The following is a 17,702-nucleotide window of genomic DNA, read 5'->3' as shown; positions in this document are numbered from 1 at the left end:
CCCTAGGTTCAATCATGTCTTCTATAAATAGAACTATGGAGTCAAAGTTAAGAACACTGACTGAAGGAGATTACTGTCCTTGGGGATTTGTGAGTAAAGGTCATGGCACCCCAGCCTACAATTCCTACTCCCACAGTTCAGAGAGAAATGAAATATATGTTCTTAAGAGGAATGCTTCTACAGTTTATATAATAGCAATGAGACAGCTTGGGTAAAGTTGGAAAACCAAGGACTTATATAATCAGATGTGTGACCTCAGTCAAGTTATATACTTTCCTGGTATCTCGGTTTTTTTATAAGTAAAATGAAAATAATAGCATCCACCTAGGATTCTTGGGAGACTAAATGAGTTGGGACTTAGAAGACTGTCAGGTGTATGTCAAGCAAATATTAGCTATTATTTGACGTGTGCTTGAATCAATAATTGTAAACTTACTTTCTAAGAGGACTTCTCTGAATCTTAGTTTTGTTAATCTTAAAAATAAATTGAGATATGGTTTTGACGAGCGTTAAACTGGATAACATGTTAAATATCCCATGTACTATATAACTGTATCCCACATAGTAAGCCCTCAATTTTAGTTAAATCTGGAACTAATTCCATAGTTCATTTCTTCCCCCAGACTTAGATGGGTATTCAGAAAAGGCAACTTGAGGAAGGGGAGAGGGTAAAAATAATATGCATAAAATGCTGAAGGTCCATTTATTCTTTCAAAACATTCATTCAGCACCTACTATTTCTTCCTCACATCTGACTCTCTCTAGCTAGGTGTTAAAGGGCTGAGAACTTTTAGGCAAATGCTGACCTGTGTCTAGGCAACAGAGAAGCTGAGCTAGGTCAGCAGAGTACAGTGAAACAGAGTCCAGAGAGATGACCTATGTACCTAAATTCAGCAAGAAATTTCTGGTCCCTAATCTCCCGGAGGGCCTTTTAAAAGTTAAATATACGTACTATAGCGGATGTAAGTTTGTGCCATGCCACATCCCTCCTTGAAGACTGAAACACTCATCCCTAGTTGTTGGAAGAGTTGACAGCTGAGAGCTTTCAGCCAAGTCCCTCTCTTGGGATTGCCCTCAGGCTAAGAGAGCCACTTCAGGCAAGTTTTTGCCCATTCCTCACCAGTAGCCGTGACTGGTCAGTAAGATGTTTCTGTGCCTGGCCTCCTTGCCTCAGGGTGGGACAACTCTGAAAGGTAATCCTGGCTCTAGGACCTCACCTAAACAACACCTTCCCTCCCTCTGAGAAACTCTGCTTCCTTCACTCCCTCACAGGGCACTTTCAGGGAATGACCTAGCACACTTACCAAGTTTCAGCTGAGTGGCTTGAGTTTAACATCTTCCTCTCAGATTCCACAGTCACAGACAGTTTAATGGTCTGTAAACTTTGGCAATGCTTGAGGCAGAATGAAGACACAAGCAAATGGATTTTCCCATGAATATTAATGACAACCTTTCGGAAATATCTCATTGCCTGGCTTATAAATCCTTCATCTTGAGTCTCATACAGATAGTGAAACAACTCCAGAAATCCTAGCTGTGATGGAAAACAGTCACTGTTTCCTAATATTTCCATCCACTGAAGTATCTTCCATTTTACCCCCAGTGACATTTTACAGTTAAAAGTGTCCTCGAGTTGCTTTACTAGACCTTCATTCAAAAGGCCAAACACAAAGCATTTCATCTGCATCAGATGGCGGTCTTTATAACTGTTGCTTTCAAATAACAGCTTCAAATCTTCAAAAGACTGAAAAAAAAGGTTCCCGGTTTCCCTACTGTCTTTCAATATATAGAACATAGCTGCAAAAAACTCCTGAATATGTAGGTGGGTGAACACATAGCAGTTTTCATACTCTGTGTCCTTTTGAAGAATATTCACGTCCAGGAAAATTGAGACATCACATTTAGTTAATCCATGCTTTCTGAGATTTTCCCTGTAAAACACATATGTCATAGTCCATACTCCTTTGGCAGCTAAGTGGCACAGGCTCCTCAGTTGGGTTTGGTTGGGTAGACTAGGACAGCTTCCATCTGCTGGTGTGAACAAGCTAGAGATATAGCAGGTAAACAGAGCCGTGGTGGTTTTGCAGGTCAATGTGACACCCTTCTCCATTTGCTGCTCCAGACAAGTACAAATGACTCGGCACACTAGGGGGACTTTGCACAGGCTAAAAAGCATCTCACTATTTCTTAGTGAACCAAATACTTGCAAAGCCCACTTCTTGTCTTCAAAAAACTGGTAAATATACTCCTCTCTTGCATCCTCAGACATACCCAGTAGCTCTACAGAACGCTGACTCTTCAACAAAGGCTCTAGTTTCTTACATGCTGTGAGTCTCGTAGTCACCAGTAAGGACGACTCAGGGAGCATCACTTTCCTCAGCAAACTACTCATGAGGAAGGACACTGGGTGTACCTGGGTCCAGTCTTCACACAACGCAAACTCAGGTTCCTCAAAGGCGAAGTTCAGTTCATCAAAACTATCAATAATAAAAAGGAGACTACTGGGCTGGGACATAATCCTTTCAATGGGGCCTTCTGTGCTGGGCCAGTCCTTTGATATCATTTGAACAAAGCTTCTCTCTCTCAACTGGTTAATTTCTCTGGCATTGAGATAAAAAACATAGGCAAATCTCTGCTGATAGAGGTTGCCCTGTGCCCAATCTAACATTGCCTTTCTCACCAAGGTTGTTTTCCCAACCCCAGCAGCCCCCTGAAGCACCACCGTCTGTGGCTGCTCCCCGGTTTTGACATCCACATCAAACAAATGTTCCAACAGTTCTTGACCTTTCTGAGCAATTTCATGACAGAAATCTTTAGGTTCTCCAAGCAAACACTCCTCATCCCACATGATGCAGAATTTTTCCTTTATTCGACTTCTGTATTCTGTTCCATCACCTAAATCAGTTGGAATGGAGCAGGAAAAACACAAAGAGACACACGATCAAAACAAATTCTATGATTTGCAATGTTAAGAATACTGGACTTGGGGGGCTGGCCCCGTGGCCGAGTGGTTAGGTTCGCGCGCTCCGCTGCAGGCGGCCCAGTGTTTCGTTGGTTCGAATCCTGGGCGCAGACATGGCACCGCTCGTCAGACCACGCTGAGGCGGCGTCCCACATGCCACAACTAGAAGAACCCACAACGAAGAATACACAACTATGTACCGGGGGGCTTTGGGGAGAAAAAGGAAAAAATAAAATCTTTAAAAAAAAAAAAAAAAGAATACTGGACTTGGAGTTAGGAACAAGAAGTGATACAGGCCAAAATCAAAGTGCAGTTGGTTTAGGGGTAAGAAAAGAATGTAAATAAAGCAAAAATGTTCCTGTAGATTTAAAACCTACATTAGAAACTGTGGAAAAACAGAACTGACAATGCAGAAAAATGAATTTATAAAATAAAAATTTGATTTGTTCTAGAAATATTTTCTCTTCTGTGTACTTTTTCTCTACAGAGAAAAAAGATGATATATGTGGAGAATAGAGTCATCATTTAGATAAAAAAAGAACACAGGTAACAATTAATAGTAACAGCCAGAGAAGATCTGAAGACAGATCTGAGTCGACAGATCAAATTAATCCACTTTATACAGGTAAAACATTAATAGAAATGAACATTGAAGCATAGCCTGAAGACTATTTTAAAGAAAAAAATTCCCAAGTGTCCAAGTATAATGAAAATACAGTTTCATCTTTACCTAGTTCAGTCTGATTTCTTCTTTAGATCTCAATTTAAACATCATTATCTGAGAGAAGCCCTCTCTGAACCCCAACACTAGAATAGTTCTCCCAAATATTCTCAAAACAGTATATTGTTCATTCACAACACGTATCACAAGTTGTAATTACTTTAATTTTTAAAGCAAATAATTCTTTTCTTTGTTCTACTAGGGCATTCAGTACAAACATCTAACATAGTTCACATCCCACTAACTTAAGCTTAGTTCTCCCCCAGGAGACGGTATGGTATTAAAGGCAGGTACTCTTTCTCTTTATGGCATAATATCTAGCACAGGGCAGCACGTAAAAGAAAATTGAGATTATAAGGATGATTTCTACTTTCTTCATTATACTTTTGTCTATCTTCCAAATTTCCTAACAGTAAATTTCTATGGATGTAGAACCCTGGTCTCCTAAATTTATGGCCCATTATACCACAAGAATAAACTCCCTTATATTGAATCAGAAATTAAGGTCAAAGTGGGAAGTTAGCTTCAGATCATTTCATACAATAAACAATATTTATTTATTAGTGCTTGGAATGAAGTGGGTTCTCAATTATTTCTTGAATGAAATAATGTAACATCTTAGAAAGCAGCATAGCTGAGTTAGGAATAAAGGCTTCTCACCTGGTCCAGTTTTCTTTCTACCGTAATTCCATTTATATAAACTGGAATTCAACTACGTTGAATTTGAAAGAAAATAAGGGAATGGAAATGGTATTGAACTAAGACTGAAAGCCCTGGTTCTGGAAATTACATTTTATACGAACTAACTGGTCACTACCCCTAGAACTCAATTACAGCATCGTTTCTAAAGGATGGGAATGGATGTGAGAAACCAAATAGTCCCTGCCAAGTCAAGGACTCTTTAGTCCATAAAACACAGACATGAATATACCTTTGTTCATTAGACTGTCAACTTTTGACTGGGAATTTCCAAATATTGCTCTCTTGAGGCCCTGAATTAACATGGCCTTGATTCTGACTTTGGCCAGAGAGCCAGTGTTGTTGATTCATTTTGAATGAAAGACAGGGAACAGGTAGGATATTAGAAGAAGTTATCAAGAATTGAACAAAGGTCCCCTGGGAGATAAAACTCCATCATGCTTCAAAAGCTCAAACTCTTCCCAAATCTGACAAAAAGTCCATCTACTCACCCAACACTGCCTCCTGATCACCTTGTGCCTCTCCGGCCCTGGCATCTTCTGGCCCCATACTCCGGGCGGTCCCTGCAAGAGGTTCCCACAGGATCATGAGATTTACCAAAAACAAGGAGAGCTTTGGTGATGGCCAGAACTATTCTCAGAGGTCCAATTCTATGACCATCTCGGTTTAAGAAAAGAGCCAACAGAGCCTCAGAATCCACCAACTTAGCTGAGGAAGAAGTGATGTGGTGTGAACAACACTGAAGTAGGAGGCCTCTGGCCATGCCCCCAACCCTCTAACTCTTGGGCAAGTCGTCTAGTCTAAGCCTAAGTTTCCTCGTCTGTACTGACCTAATGGGGATATGGTGAGGATGAAAGGAAATAATGGATATACACTTAGTAGCTGTAAAGCCTTGTATATGAATAAGGAACTTAAGATGTCTATAATATTCCATACCTGGGAATGAGTAAAAATACTGGCTTATATCCCTTAATAATTTTTTGTCCATTCCTCATATTTCAGCAAAGATTTTAAATGATATTGGAGAGTCCTTAAAATTTAGCCTGGCCTATGACTTTGTTTGTAGTTTAGGCAAAGGAACACTAGATGGGACAATTTGTATTGCTCAATTCCTTTTATCATTCTAATTAGTACAAGATGGATGAATTACCCCCAATTAAGGAGCGAGGCTGAGTAATAGTACTCAGAACCCTCCTACCTCTTCACTGTTCCTCAAATGATCCAACAAGCTCCCAATGTACTTGACCACCACGGAGCTTGTGTCCCACAGAATGGTTTAATCCCCAAATCCCTTTCTTAGAATCATTCCAATGGGCTCCAGGAAGCACCTCCTTCTCCCTATCCCCAGATATGTCCCTAGCATCACTCACAGTTGATCTCTGCTTTTGCTCTCTCACACAGATCCTTCAGGTTCATCTTGCCAAAGATTTTGAGAGCCACATCCCAGGCCTGCTCTCCTGGATAATATCTGTTCATCAAGTTAGCCAGATCCTCCCGCTTGGCCTTCTTCACTTCAGCCCAGGGTATCTGGCAGTGCTCGGGTTCCATGGTCGCATTCCTCAGGAGTAACTTGAATTTATTTAATTCCTCTTTGTTTAGCTCCTCCAAATACAATAGCAGGCCAAAATCAGGAAAGAAGGAAGAAGACAATGAATCTGTCATCTTGTCCACAGATCAATAGTCAGGCTTCAGTGGGGGAAAATAATCAAAAGAATGTTGAATAAATGGGACCTATGGAAAAGTAAGATTAGAAAATGAAATACCTATAAAAAATATAGATTAATTCAACAAACGTGTGTTGAAGCCCAATTTATTAGGCTCAGTACTGACCTAGTGTCCTCTGTAATACGTTTTCTATCATAAAAGCATTCCTCTAATAAAGACCACTGTGTATTTCTTCCACCCTCCCAAGAGTTACTCCTAGTCCCACCACTTATGAGCTGTAAGAAATAAAGAAAGGCAATTCATCTTTCTGAACCTCAGTTTGCTCTTCTGCAAAGTGAAGATATCAGAACCAACCTCCGAGGACGGTGGTAAGGATTGAATGAGGTAGAGTTCATAGATCACCTGGGACAGGTTCCTACTAAGTGTTGGCAACTTTCCTCATCCCTGCTCTCTCCCAGCAACACTCAACATATATCTCAGCCTATAAAATGTTATTATTGTACCCTCACCAATAACCATTACTCTTGAAGCACATGCAATTGGCATATGCCTCCATTTACCTCTTCTTGTCATGTCATCTCTGTCACAAATCCATATGCAGTCACTGAAAGTCTGCATTCCTAACTCACAAGCTCCTTTCGCATCCACTCCCCAACACACATTATTCTGGATGAGTTTAAAATTAAAGCCCATCCAAAACAGCATTCTCTCACATCTTTGACCTTAACTCCCATGACCTTATTTCACTCCCATGTTTCACTCTGATGTCCTCAATCCAGACTTCATCAGCAACGACTACCCAAACTCTTAAACTGCAAAGTCCCATAACCCATTCTCTACTAATACCTTCCAGCTAATTGAGCAGTTTCATGCCCTCAATCCCTTTGTGACAGTTCTTCAAATTCTATCAAATCCCAGTCTTTGAGCCTTGTGTTTTCCTCTTATTTATCAGCCATCTTAACAGCCTTATTTAATTTATTATTCAGCATGGGTACTCCAGTTAATCACTTAAACCATTTCTTCAAGTTCCTCATTTCCTCTTCAGTGATTTGCTTCAAGAGACAGAGCTAGTAAGTGGTACAGCTGAAACTCAACCTAGATCTTTCTCTAAACTCTCCCCTTTCTAATCTTCTATAATGCCTCCCCCCATTCTTGCCAATGGGATTGGAAAAGATAGATGGGGGAAATAAAAATGTACCAAAGGTTTCACTTCTTAAACAGAAAGTGAATTATCTCAAAATTACATAGTAAATCAGGACTTTTTATCCTACAGCAATTGGTGAGCTATCAGCTGTTTTAGGGTTTTTTGTTTTAACTGCACTGCAGAATTATTCTAGACTACAGATTAGAATGTGACCAAAACAGACTCCATAGTAATTTTTTAAAAAGAAGCAAAAAGGAGTAAATTTGAGGAAACTTTAAAGGAACAGTGAAATTTCCCCAGGACATCCAGACTATGGTAGGTGAGGGAAAATGAGGCGTAGGACACAACACCCTGAACTTTTCACCTAGAAATGTACAGATATCACTGTGTGGGGGGCAATCTTTTTCTTCCTCTTTCCTGTAACAAAGGAAGGGGGCTCTCTCCCCTTTTCTATTGTTCATTCCTCCACCTGTGATCTGAATCACATGAGTACCCAATTATTAAAGGACTTAATCCATTAGTGATCTCTCTTCTCTATCTTCAACCCCTCCCTGTTCTCTAAGTCCCTCTTTAACACTTAAACACACCCAAATCTACTATAGTCTTTTACAAATGTTCCCTTAACTCCACGTCCCCTTCATCTTCACAGTCAAACCTCTCAGAGTCTTCTCTCCTTTACATGTTATACCTCCTCAATCCTCTGCAATCTAACTTTTGCCACCACACTTCTGCTGAGATAACTCATACCAATTACCACCCTGTTGCAAAACCCAATAGGTATTTTTGGATTCAATTTTCTATCAGTAAGCAGGAAAATAACAGTATCTACCTCTGCGACGATCAGAAGCTAATGCATGCACCTAACTTACAGAGTGCCATATGTATAATTGCTATTGTAACCATAACTTAATTCTTGATATTCTCTCTCTTCTTGGCTCTCATAATCCTATACTTTCTTCATTTTCCTCTTGCCTTTCTGGGTGCCCCTTTGAGCCAAGACCTATATGGTTCTGAATCCTATTGGGTCTCTACTACATGAGGGCTATAGTTCTGACAGAAAGACTCTGGTATCCTTCCCAAAAGTTTTATGCTGTTCTTTGAAGAAACTGTTCTTTGTTTTGTGGTCTTCCTTTGTTCACATTTTTGGGAAGGAAAAAACAGATGTTGTCTGTTGTTGCTCCTCTTACGTGAAGGCATTCATAAATTCCAAAATGTTCTAAACTAAAATGGGAACCTGTGGTTGGAGAAGATTCATTTCAATTTTCAAATTTATTTATGTGAACTTTTGCAACTTATAATAATTAGAGCACATGTGTTCAAAATAAATTTTTCATCAGCACATGTTAATAATAGCCATATTTGTTGAGGATCTACGGTGTATAGGTTCTTTATGAAAATTTTCTCTAGTCTTAAAAATACTCCTGAAAGTTTAGTCTTATCCACATTTTATAGATATGAGGACTTGGAAATTAAGAAACTTGCCCGGGTTACACAGTTGACAAGTAGCCTATCAGACTACAAAGCTGATTCTCTTCCTACTAGGTACCACTGCCTTTCAATTTCACTCCATTTTTCAAGTCACAGTTAAATGAAACCTGTGTGGCCACATTCCATGATACCTGATCCTGTGCTGAACACTGGGCTATGGGAAGAGGAAGACCTCTAAATATATAATGGCAATCTTCTGAGCTATGGCAGTTCTAGGAGAACACAAAGGAAGGAGGGATTCTTTTCTATAGAGGGTAGAGATGAGAAAGTCTTGGGGAAGTGACATTGTATCTAGGAAACAAGATATTCCCACCCGTTTCCTATACTCCTGCCTGATTTCCTTTCTTGATGGGTCTAATGGAACCACCTATAGCAGTTATTTGCCAGATAATTCTTTATTTGGAGGACATTGTATGGGCACTATATGATGTTTAGTAGCTTTCCTGGCCTCTACCCACTAGATGCCATTGGAACCCTCCTCCATCTCCCACAGCTGTGACAAACAAAATGTCTCCAGACTTTGTCAAATGTCCCAGGGCAGCAAATTGCCTGCAGTTGAAACCACTTCCAAAGCAATACCCTCTACTGCTGAGTGTACAACTCATCAGTCCTTCTCTATGATATGACCATAACGAAGAAATCAAAGAAACAGAGTACATAACTCAGAGAAAGACATTCCCATGAGATTCAAATATATAATAGAAGAAATACTGTAATTGGGAAGGGAAGCACTCAGTGCAGAGTATTAGGACAACTTGTAAACCATTCAGACAAAAAGTAATTAGTATTCTCACAGAATAAATCTCAGATACAGTAAATCAGTAAATCGTTAATACTTCAAACCAGAGGGGAGAAACAGCAGAGACTATTTATCACACTTTAGGAGAGGAGGGACTTACCAGTTTGGGCACATTAAGGGAAATGACCAAAAATCAGGATGAATATTAGGAGATATATTGTTATCTATGTTGAAATTAAAACCTCTTCTCCATAAGAATTCAAACACAAAACGAAACCAAAAACAGCAAAAATGTTTACAGGAAACTTGACAAATAAATAGTTGAAGTGTAAATTAGTAAAATCACTTTAGAACTGTCGGCCTTAACTACTAAAATTGGAGATACACACCCAGATCCACATTTGGTTTCTAATACCATTCACCAATAAGAGGGGTCAGGGCTCTATGGTGAAGTGGCTGATTCTAGGACTAGGGCTGGGAATATACAAGATGAGCCTAAGCTTCTTGTAGTGCTAGAAAGTAAGGAAAAGAAAAGGAAAGAGTACCTCAAAAAGACACAAAAGCCAACCTGAAAGAGCTCCCAAATGGCCAAAATAAATAATGCAGTATTGGATTACAACCCAAAGTATAAAGCAAATATCCATGAGTCTATACTGATATAGATAAATGAATGAATAAATTAATAAATGAGGAGAAAGAGACAAATCTTTCTTGTAGAATAACTCCAAATACTTTACGTAGATATTCCCTTCTCCAGGAGGTGGGTCTTAGCCCCAACCCACCCCCACCCATTTGTTAGTGATTGGGGCTTAGTGATCTGTTAAGTGGAGAGCCTGACAAACACTGCCTCAGCCTGGTGATCAAGGTTATCATCATCAGTCATGTCATTGTTGATAGGATGTACCTTTGATATGATGTGATGAGAGGGGCACATGACCACTGTGATATTCCGCCCCAACACCCATAATTCCAGTTTAACCAAGAGGAAAACATCAGACAAACCCAAAATAATAGGCTACAAAATACCTGACCAGTACTTCTCAAAACTGTCAAAGTCATCAAAAACAAAGAAAGACTGAGAAACTTTCACAGACCAGAGGAGACTAAGGAGTCAAGATGACTAAGTGTAATACGGTATTCTGAAAAGGGTCCAAGAATAGAAAAGAACTAGGAAAAAACTACTGAAACCTAAGCTAAGTGTCACTTAATTAACAGTCTTAATTGCCTTAGTCGTGACAAGTATACTAAGGTAACTCAAGACGTTAAAAATAGGGGAAATTGGGTGAGGGGTATAAGACAATTCTTTTTCTGTAAATCTAAAACTATTCTAAAATAAAATAGTTATTTTTAAATTGGAGATATGCATACCCTACGGCCTAACAATCATATTCTTCAGAATCAACCCAACAGGGATGTGTGTGCAGGTATACCAAGAGACACACAAGAATAGCCACAGCAGCAATATTGTAATTCCTAAGCACTGGAAAAGATCCAAGAGTCCACCTACAGTAGAACCAACAAATAAATTGTGGTAAATTCATACAATGAAATCCTATACAGTAATGAAAATACATGATCTGCAACTATACGCTACTAGGGTGAATCTCACAAACATAATCAGTGAAAGAAGCCAAACCTCAAAAGATTATGTATCGTATAATTCCATTCATAAAAAGATCAAAAATAAAAAAATAAACCATATATTGTTTATGGATGCATGTATAAAAAATGGGGTAGGGGTAAGGAAGTAACTACCATAAAAGTGAGTTTCATGTTACCTCTGCAGGCAGGGAGGATTTATGATCAGGGAGGTGCCCCTGGGGCTCTTGGGCACTGGTAATGTTCTATTCCTTGACCTGGTGATGGTTTACATGGACGATCACTTGGTTATCATTCACTAAGCTGCACATTTATGTTTAATGCACTCTTCTATATGAATTATAGTTCACACTAAAATATAGTTTTTAAAAGGTTCATATCACCAGAAAGACATAATACAAATTAGAAAAGCACTAAAAGCAAATTATTGCTAATAATCTATCCATAGAGGGAAAAAAGGTAGACGGCTAACAAGTATTTCAGAAAATGTTCAAACTTAAGCAGATAGCGAAACTAACACAAACCAGGTGATATCACTTCACAATTATCAAAATGGCAAAAATAAGCTTTAAAAAACAATATCACATGACGATGAGCACATAATGGAGCAGCTATTGTTAGTATAAATGTTAACTGCTACACTCTTGGAAAGCTGCATGTCCACAACTATGAAGAACTTGAAAACCATGCATGACTTTTCAACCAGTAACCTCTCTCTGGGAAATTACTCAATGGAAAGAATCCCAAGCACAGAAAAGAAAGTTTTGTGCACACATGTGTTTATTTCAAGTAGTAAATAATTGCCAAACTAAAACTCAATTATGATTAATGAAATAAACGCATAAAAATATGGCACAGTCATTAAAATGACCTCTTCACGCAGCAATATGCAACACGTGCAGGGTTAAAAGTAGAGTAAGAATATGAGGATTGCTACTAAAGAATTAAAACAAAACCTCTACATAAAAAAGACAAAGAAAATATACCAAAATAAACTTCGTCGTGTTTTGGGTTTACGACAATTTGTGACAACTTTCTTTAATCAAAACACATTCCTTAAATAAGTGGAGCACAGCAAGAGGGAATATTCTCGGACTGAAGAACGAACACCTGCTCTCGGGCAGGGAGGAGAGAGGCGTGCTGGAATTCCCTAGGACTGGTGAAAGTGGGGATAATCATACCACTTGACCTCACGCGAGTTAGGAAGCAGGCACTGCACTCGAGCTAAAGGCCACACTAGGTCTCCACCGAAAGTGGACTACTTACCCACGTGCGCACCGGAGCCTGGGCTCCCCGCCTCCCCAAGAGACCGCGGACTCGCCTCGCACCGGGAGTGACCGCTCCCGCGGATCTTCGCCCGCGCCCGCTAGCGGACCAAGTTCTCTTCCCTGGGAGTCCTGGCAGCTCCTCCTCTTGGGCCTCGGCCCGGGGTCTGCATCCCCTTTTTTGTCTTCCACGCAGAATGTGGGCGCTGGAAAGACTCTCAGGCGATCTAATCCTATTTTAGCGGGGGCAAAACACCCCCAGAGAAGAGGAGGATCATTCCATACCTTGAGTCACAGTGGACGTCGGTTGCGAAGGTTAAATCCCAGGGCCGAAAGCGGGGAAACGAAGAGGGAAAGGAAAAGGTGAAAGGAACAGCTCAACAGGTACCTGCTGTTTGATGTGAAAGGGGAACTCACCCTTTTTCCTTTCACGACTAATCTTCCTCCTCCGCTGCGAGCCCAGCAAACGCGCGCGAAGAGAGCTGCGTGGGCCGCCGGGTGCGGTTGGAACCTCTCGGCCCGGCCCAGCGAGTCTCTCTTCCCATTGGCTGGCAGGGCAAGGGGCGCTGCTCCCACGCTGGCGCTCGGTGCCTGAGCCTCAGACCCGCTCTACCGCGCACTGCTCCTAGGAGAAGATAACCTGGTGCAATATAAGATCCTCTGCGTGCGGTGCACCTCGGGGACACAGCCTCCTTCCTTTCCTGAGAACTCAACCTGGGGGAAGCGGGGGTCTGGGAGTTGGAACCTGGCTCCAGATGACCTTTCGCATACTGGCTGACTCCCAATTAGCAGCAGCCCTTTATTCCTCCATCCAATAATCCATGTAATTATTGAGCACCTACTTCGTGCCTGCCAGTTTTCCGGGCCCTCTCCAGCCGCGAACAAAACATCCGAAGTCTTGCTCCCGCCTCCCTCTCTGGCGCTTTCATTGTATTGAAGGGGCACAGACATTGAACTGTAGTGTATCAGATGGTGATCATTGCCGTGGAGAAAAACAGAGTGGGGTAACAGACTTTGTGCTGGAGGTAAGGGTTAGGGGGTGGGTCCTATTTCTCTCTGGGTAGAAAGGGAAGACACTGCTAAGGTGACATTTGCAAAAAGTGAGAGTGTGAGCTATGCAGATATCTGGGAGACGGAGCATTCTAGGAGAAGGAAATAACAAGCGCAGAGGCCTCAGACAAGAGCCTGCTTGATATATTTGAGGAAGAGTTGAGTCAAATCAAGCCTCATGGTCACCATGACTCTGTGTTGATATGTGATAGTGCAATTTCATCCAAATCCCACATGACTAGAACTGCTTTGTGTGGATATATGGCCTTGGCCCCTGAAAACAGGGATCTCAAAGTTGGCTTAGATCCTAATAGGTCCAGCAGCTTCAGGAATTAGAATTGTCTCTCAGATGAGAGGCCTCTGGATCAAATGGGCAAATGTGTGTCCTTTTACGATGGCTTCCTTTTTCTCAGGATTACCCATTCTAAAGACCTATTCCTATTGACATAGTAGCAACATTTAGGAGATTCTAGAGTTGTCCATAACCTTGTTTAAAGTACCATTTCTCCAGCTGAATCTTCATGGAGAGCTTTAAACCTTATTGGCAAAGCATGAGCCAGTATTTGCTGGTATCAAGCAAATTACACTGTAGGCAACTGATATGAAGGGCTCAGTCATGCTAGTTAGCCAGATGGATCCAACAGCCTCAATCACAGTCAGAAACTAGAGCCCTAGATTATAAAGATTCACATAAAAACTAAAAAGTATAACCCATAGTACAGAGGTGAGAGAAAACAAGGTAAACTCTCTTGGTTTGGCTCCAGTCTACTATATTAATTGGTTATGTAATAGCCATTCAAGAAATGTGCTGACTATTATATTCACAAGTACATACATCTTAAGAGAAGTATCAGTGTTACAGGTTTGGGTTCTAAAACCATGAAATAGAACATATTTATTCCATGAAAAATAAAAAACTGAGGAGACTATTAAAGGAACAACGTTTTAAAAGCTGAGGGTCCCAAAGTGTACCATAATAAAAATAAATTAGACCACTTTTTCATTTTCATTTAATTTACATATACCTATCATATTTAATTTTACATAAACACAAGTTTTATAATATCATACATTTTAGTGCAATCTTGCTTCTTTCTCCTTTGATTTAGCTCTTCCACAGAAAGAAGTCCTTCTGAGGAAAGACATTGCTTGTCCCTTACTGCGTTATTATTTTAAAAATTCTGTTTTGTCTTTTTTCTATTACTTTTGCTAAAATTTAATTTTTCAGGCCTCCTTTTTCTCAAAATTCTAAACAATAAAATGGAAAATGAAAGTCTTCTTAATTAACAACTACTAACAAAAAGGCATCTCAGAAAAGGTTTTGAGATGTCTCCTCATGCCCCTACAGCTGGAAGGAGAGACACCATTCTTCTTCATGAAATTAATAAGGTGTGAAGTTAATAAGGGCAATTAAAAGCATATTCATCAGCTGGGGATAAGGATGACAAAGCTCATAATTAGTTTTTGTTAATTTTCTCTGGACATTTTTTATCAATATATAAAGTCTCTCTCTTTATTTGATTCTTAACTTTCGGTTAGCTTTCTGCAGGATTGAAATTTCTGCTTTTTTGTTTGCCTGGTAGCTTTTTGACAAAGCTCACAGGTGTTTCTTTTAAAAAGCATATGGGCGGACTTTGTTACTTGACCCAGTCTGACAGTCTCTGCCTTTAAATGAGAAAATTCAGTCCATTCACTTTTAGCACATGCACTGATAATTTATTGCATTCTTTATATATTACTTTAGGTTTATTATTCATTTTAAATCATAGGTTTATTTCTTTTCCATATTTTTCCTTTAAATGAGAAAATTCAGTCCATTCACTTTTAGCACATGCACTGATAATTTATTGCATTCTTTATATATTACTTTAGGTTTAGTATTCATTTTAAATCATAGCTTTATTTCTTTTTCCATATTTTTTCTATCTTTCCTCTTAGTGTATTTGCTATTTGTTTAGAGCCCTTTCTTAAATTATGTCTTCAGATGGGAAAGACCTGAGTGATACAGACTCTGCATTCTTGCAAATCCTCAAATGTTTATTTCATCAGGACAGGTGACTACATTTTGGCTCATGGATTGCAGCCCCTTTATTTTACCAGTCTATAGCTGCTATTTAACCATTTTATAGCTTCCAACATTACAAATGATAAGACTAATGTCATTTTTCTTTGTAGATAACTTGCCCTTTCTGCCTGAAAGCTTATAAAGTTTTCTCTTTATCCTTAGCCTGTAGAAATTATATCTGTATATGTCTAGTGCGAGTCTTTACTCATTAATCCAGACTGAAATGTTGTGAGTTCTTTAGCTCTGTAGATTCAGGCCTTTTAAAAAGTTTTCGGCCCAGAGAAATTTTCTATGATTTTGTTATTCATTTATTCCTGCCCTTCTGTCTACTCCTTTTTCTTCTTCTGGAACTTTTTGTCTGCATATTAGAGCTCATAGATGTATCCTTTAAGCGTATTATCTTATTTTTCTTCATGATTTCCATCTCTATCTTTTTTCCTCTGTGCTTTGGGGTATTTCTTTAAATCATCTAGGCAACTTCTTGGGTCTCAAAAGTGACCATCTCCAATTCAATTGCTAAATTGCTTCATTAGAAAGAGATAGGGATAGATATAGATATCTTTTATTAAATTTTAATTTCATTTTTAAAAGTATTATATATACTTTTTTAAATTCCAGAAAGTGTTAATGTTGTACTTGATGCTCTTTTTTTGTTATTCATATTGTCATCTGCTGTTCTAGCAGTTATATTTCCCAAGATGCACATTCTGTTTGTCTCTATTCATCATTCTCTGTCTGGCAACTGGATCCCCTTGAGTTTTTGTTTTGGGGATTTTTTTTTTTTTGTCAGTTCATTGAGGTTTAGATCTGGTTAATGGAGTATTTTAAGTTGGCAGTCCCACACATAGGAGAAGACCAAGAGGCAAGGAGGTCTTTACCACTGCTGGCTGTTGAATAGAAGCATGAAGCCTGCCATTTTCCCACTGAGGCACCTGGATAAAAGCCTCTTGCTCACTAGTCTCCTTATAATCTCTCAGACTCAGCATAGGGGACAGTCAGTGTACGTGTTCAGCTTCTTCTTGGCATCTTGGGAGTCAAAGAGCCCCAGTAAATTTATACAGGTCTCCTAAGGGGTCCACCAACCTGAGGTCCAGGCTCTTGTCAAGAAACACCACTTTCAAGTGCTCATACCTAGGCTCTGATGCTGTTCTCCACAGTCTTATCCAGCACATAAGGAAGAGGATGGCTCTAGAGAGGTCCAACATCATGTCTCTGAACCAGTGATCTAAGCTCAAGGTTTCTCTCCACAAGCCCCAGTTCTCTGGTTTAGGAGAAGCAGACAGCTAGAGCAGGGAATAGAAGAGCTCATTAAACAGCCCTTTCTGAGAGTCTCCCCTAGGATCCACGTCTAACTTTAACTACTAAGAGCTACTGCCCTTTTCTGTGAATGACCTTATGAAATAGGAGACCCAGTCACTTTCCTTAAAATGAAAAAACCCTGATTTTTCCCAGTATTCCCCAACCTTGACATGGAGAACTATGTTATTATCAGTGTGTCTGTGGTGAAAGGCCTTAAGAATTATTGTTCTTTATTAATTAATTAGCAAACAATCAGTTTGAAACAAAACCATAGGTTCCACTTCCCTCTCAAAATAAGTTTAAAAAAGCTTGAAATGCAGGAGACTGAGTTAGACCTCTGACATCCTCTGATACACAATAATTTAGTCTCAAAGCACACTTTAAAAATGAGATTATAAGTTAAATAAGGGCATCAACTGCTAACATTTGATGTTTTTGTGTCCCAAGAATGCTGAAAACAAATTATATGGATTATCCCACTTATTCCTTAACAATCAGGACTAATGTGCTATCGGAATATTATTCTATTGGAAGCAGTGTGGGAGAGCAGCCCACCCCCAGTGCTCGTTCTTACTGGTCAATGTCTGTGCATTCAGGATTTTGACTATCAACTATAACAGTTTAACCATATTAAAATCTTCATCTTAAGGTGAGAAAACTGAGGGTGAGAGATTAAATAACTTTCCTGACATCACCTAATGGGTAACAGTGACAGATTTTTAAGTCAATTCTGTGAGACAGCAAAGCTCAAGCTCTTAAATGCTATGCCATATTGTCTCTGAATGTTTAAGCCAGGGAGGGGTCCACGCACAATGACTTCCAAAATGTCGTTTTGAGAGTCGTAAGAAATTCAGATTCTTATTTCGTGGTGGGAGCCACAGGTGTAGGCCCTGGACCACTCACTCCTGCTAAACATTAAACTGTAAATGCATAATTAATATTTATGGAGTACTTCCTATGTGCCAAGGACCGGTTTAAGCATTTTGACTAAACTAACTCAGTTACT

General features: G+C 39.7%; 1 protein-coding gene across 1 annotated transcript in view; it reads right to left on the bottom strand.

Annotated features, from left to right (window-relative positions):
* Positions 1 to 7,216, bottom strand: part of NLRP14 (NLR family pyrin domain containing 14) — a 32,686-nt gene extending 25,470 nt beyond the window's left edge. Inside the window, exons 1-3 of the mRNA XM_070491566.1 lie at positions 5,753 to 7,216; positions 4,874 to 4,945; positions 1,305 to 2,895 (exon numbers count right to left, since the gene is read on the bottom strand). Coding sequence (XP_070347667.1) covers positions 1,305 to 2,895; positions 4,874 to 4,945; positions 5,753 to 6,044 — 1,955 coding nt within the window. The 5' untranslated portion in view covers positions 6,045 to 7,216. The remainder of the gene's footprint in view (positions 1 to 1,304; positions 2,896 to 4,873; positions 4,946 to 5,752) is intronic.
* Between the last annotated feature and the right edge of the window lie 10,486 nt (positions 7,217 to 17,702).

This window comes from Equus asinus, chromosome 20 (assembly GCF_041296235.1).
Source record: "Equus asinus isolate D_3611 breed Donkey chromosome 20, EquAss-T2T_v2, whole genome shotgun sequence".
NCBI classification, from domain to species: domain Eukaryota; kingdom Metazoa; phylum Chordata; class Mammalia; order Perissodactyla; family Equidae; genus Equus; species Equus asinus.
The sequence above is the reverse complement of the archived record's forward strand: the minus strand, read 5'-3'. Positions and strand labels throughout refer to the sequence as shown.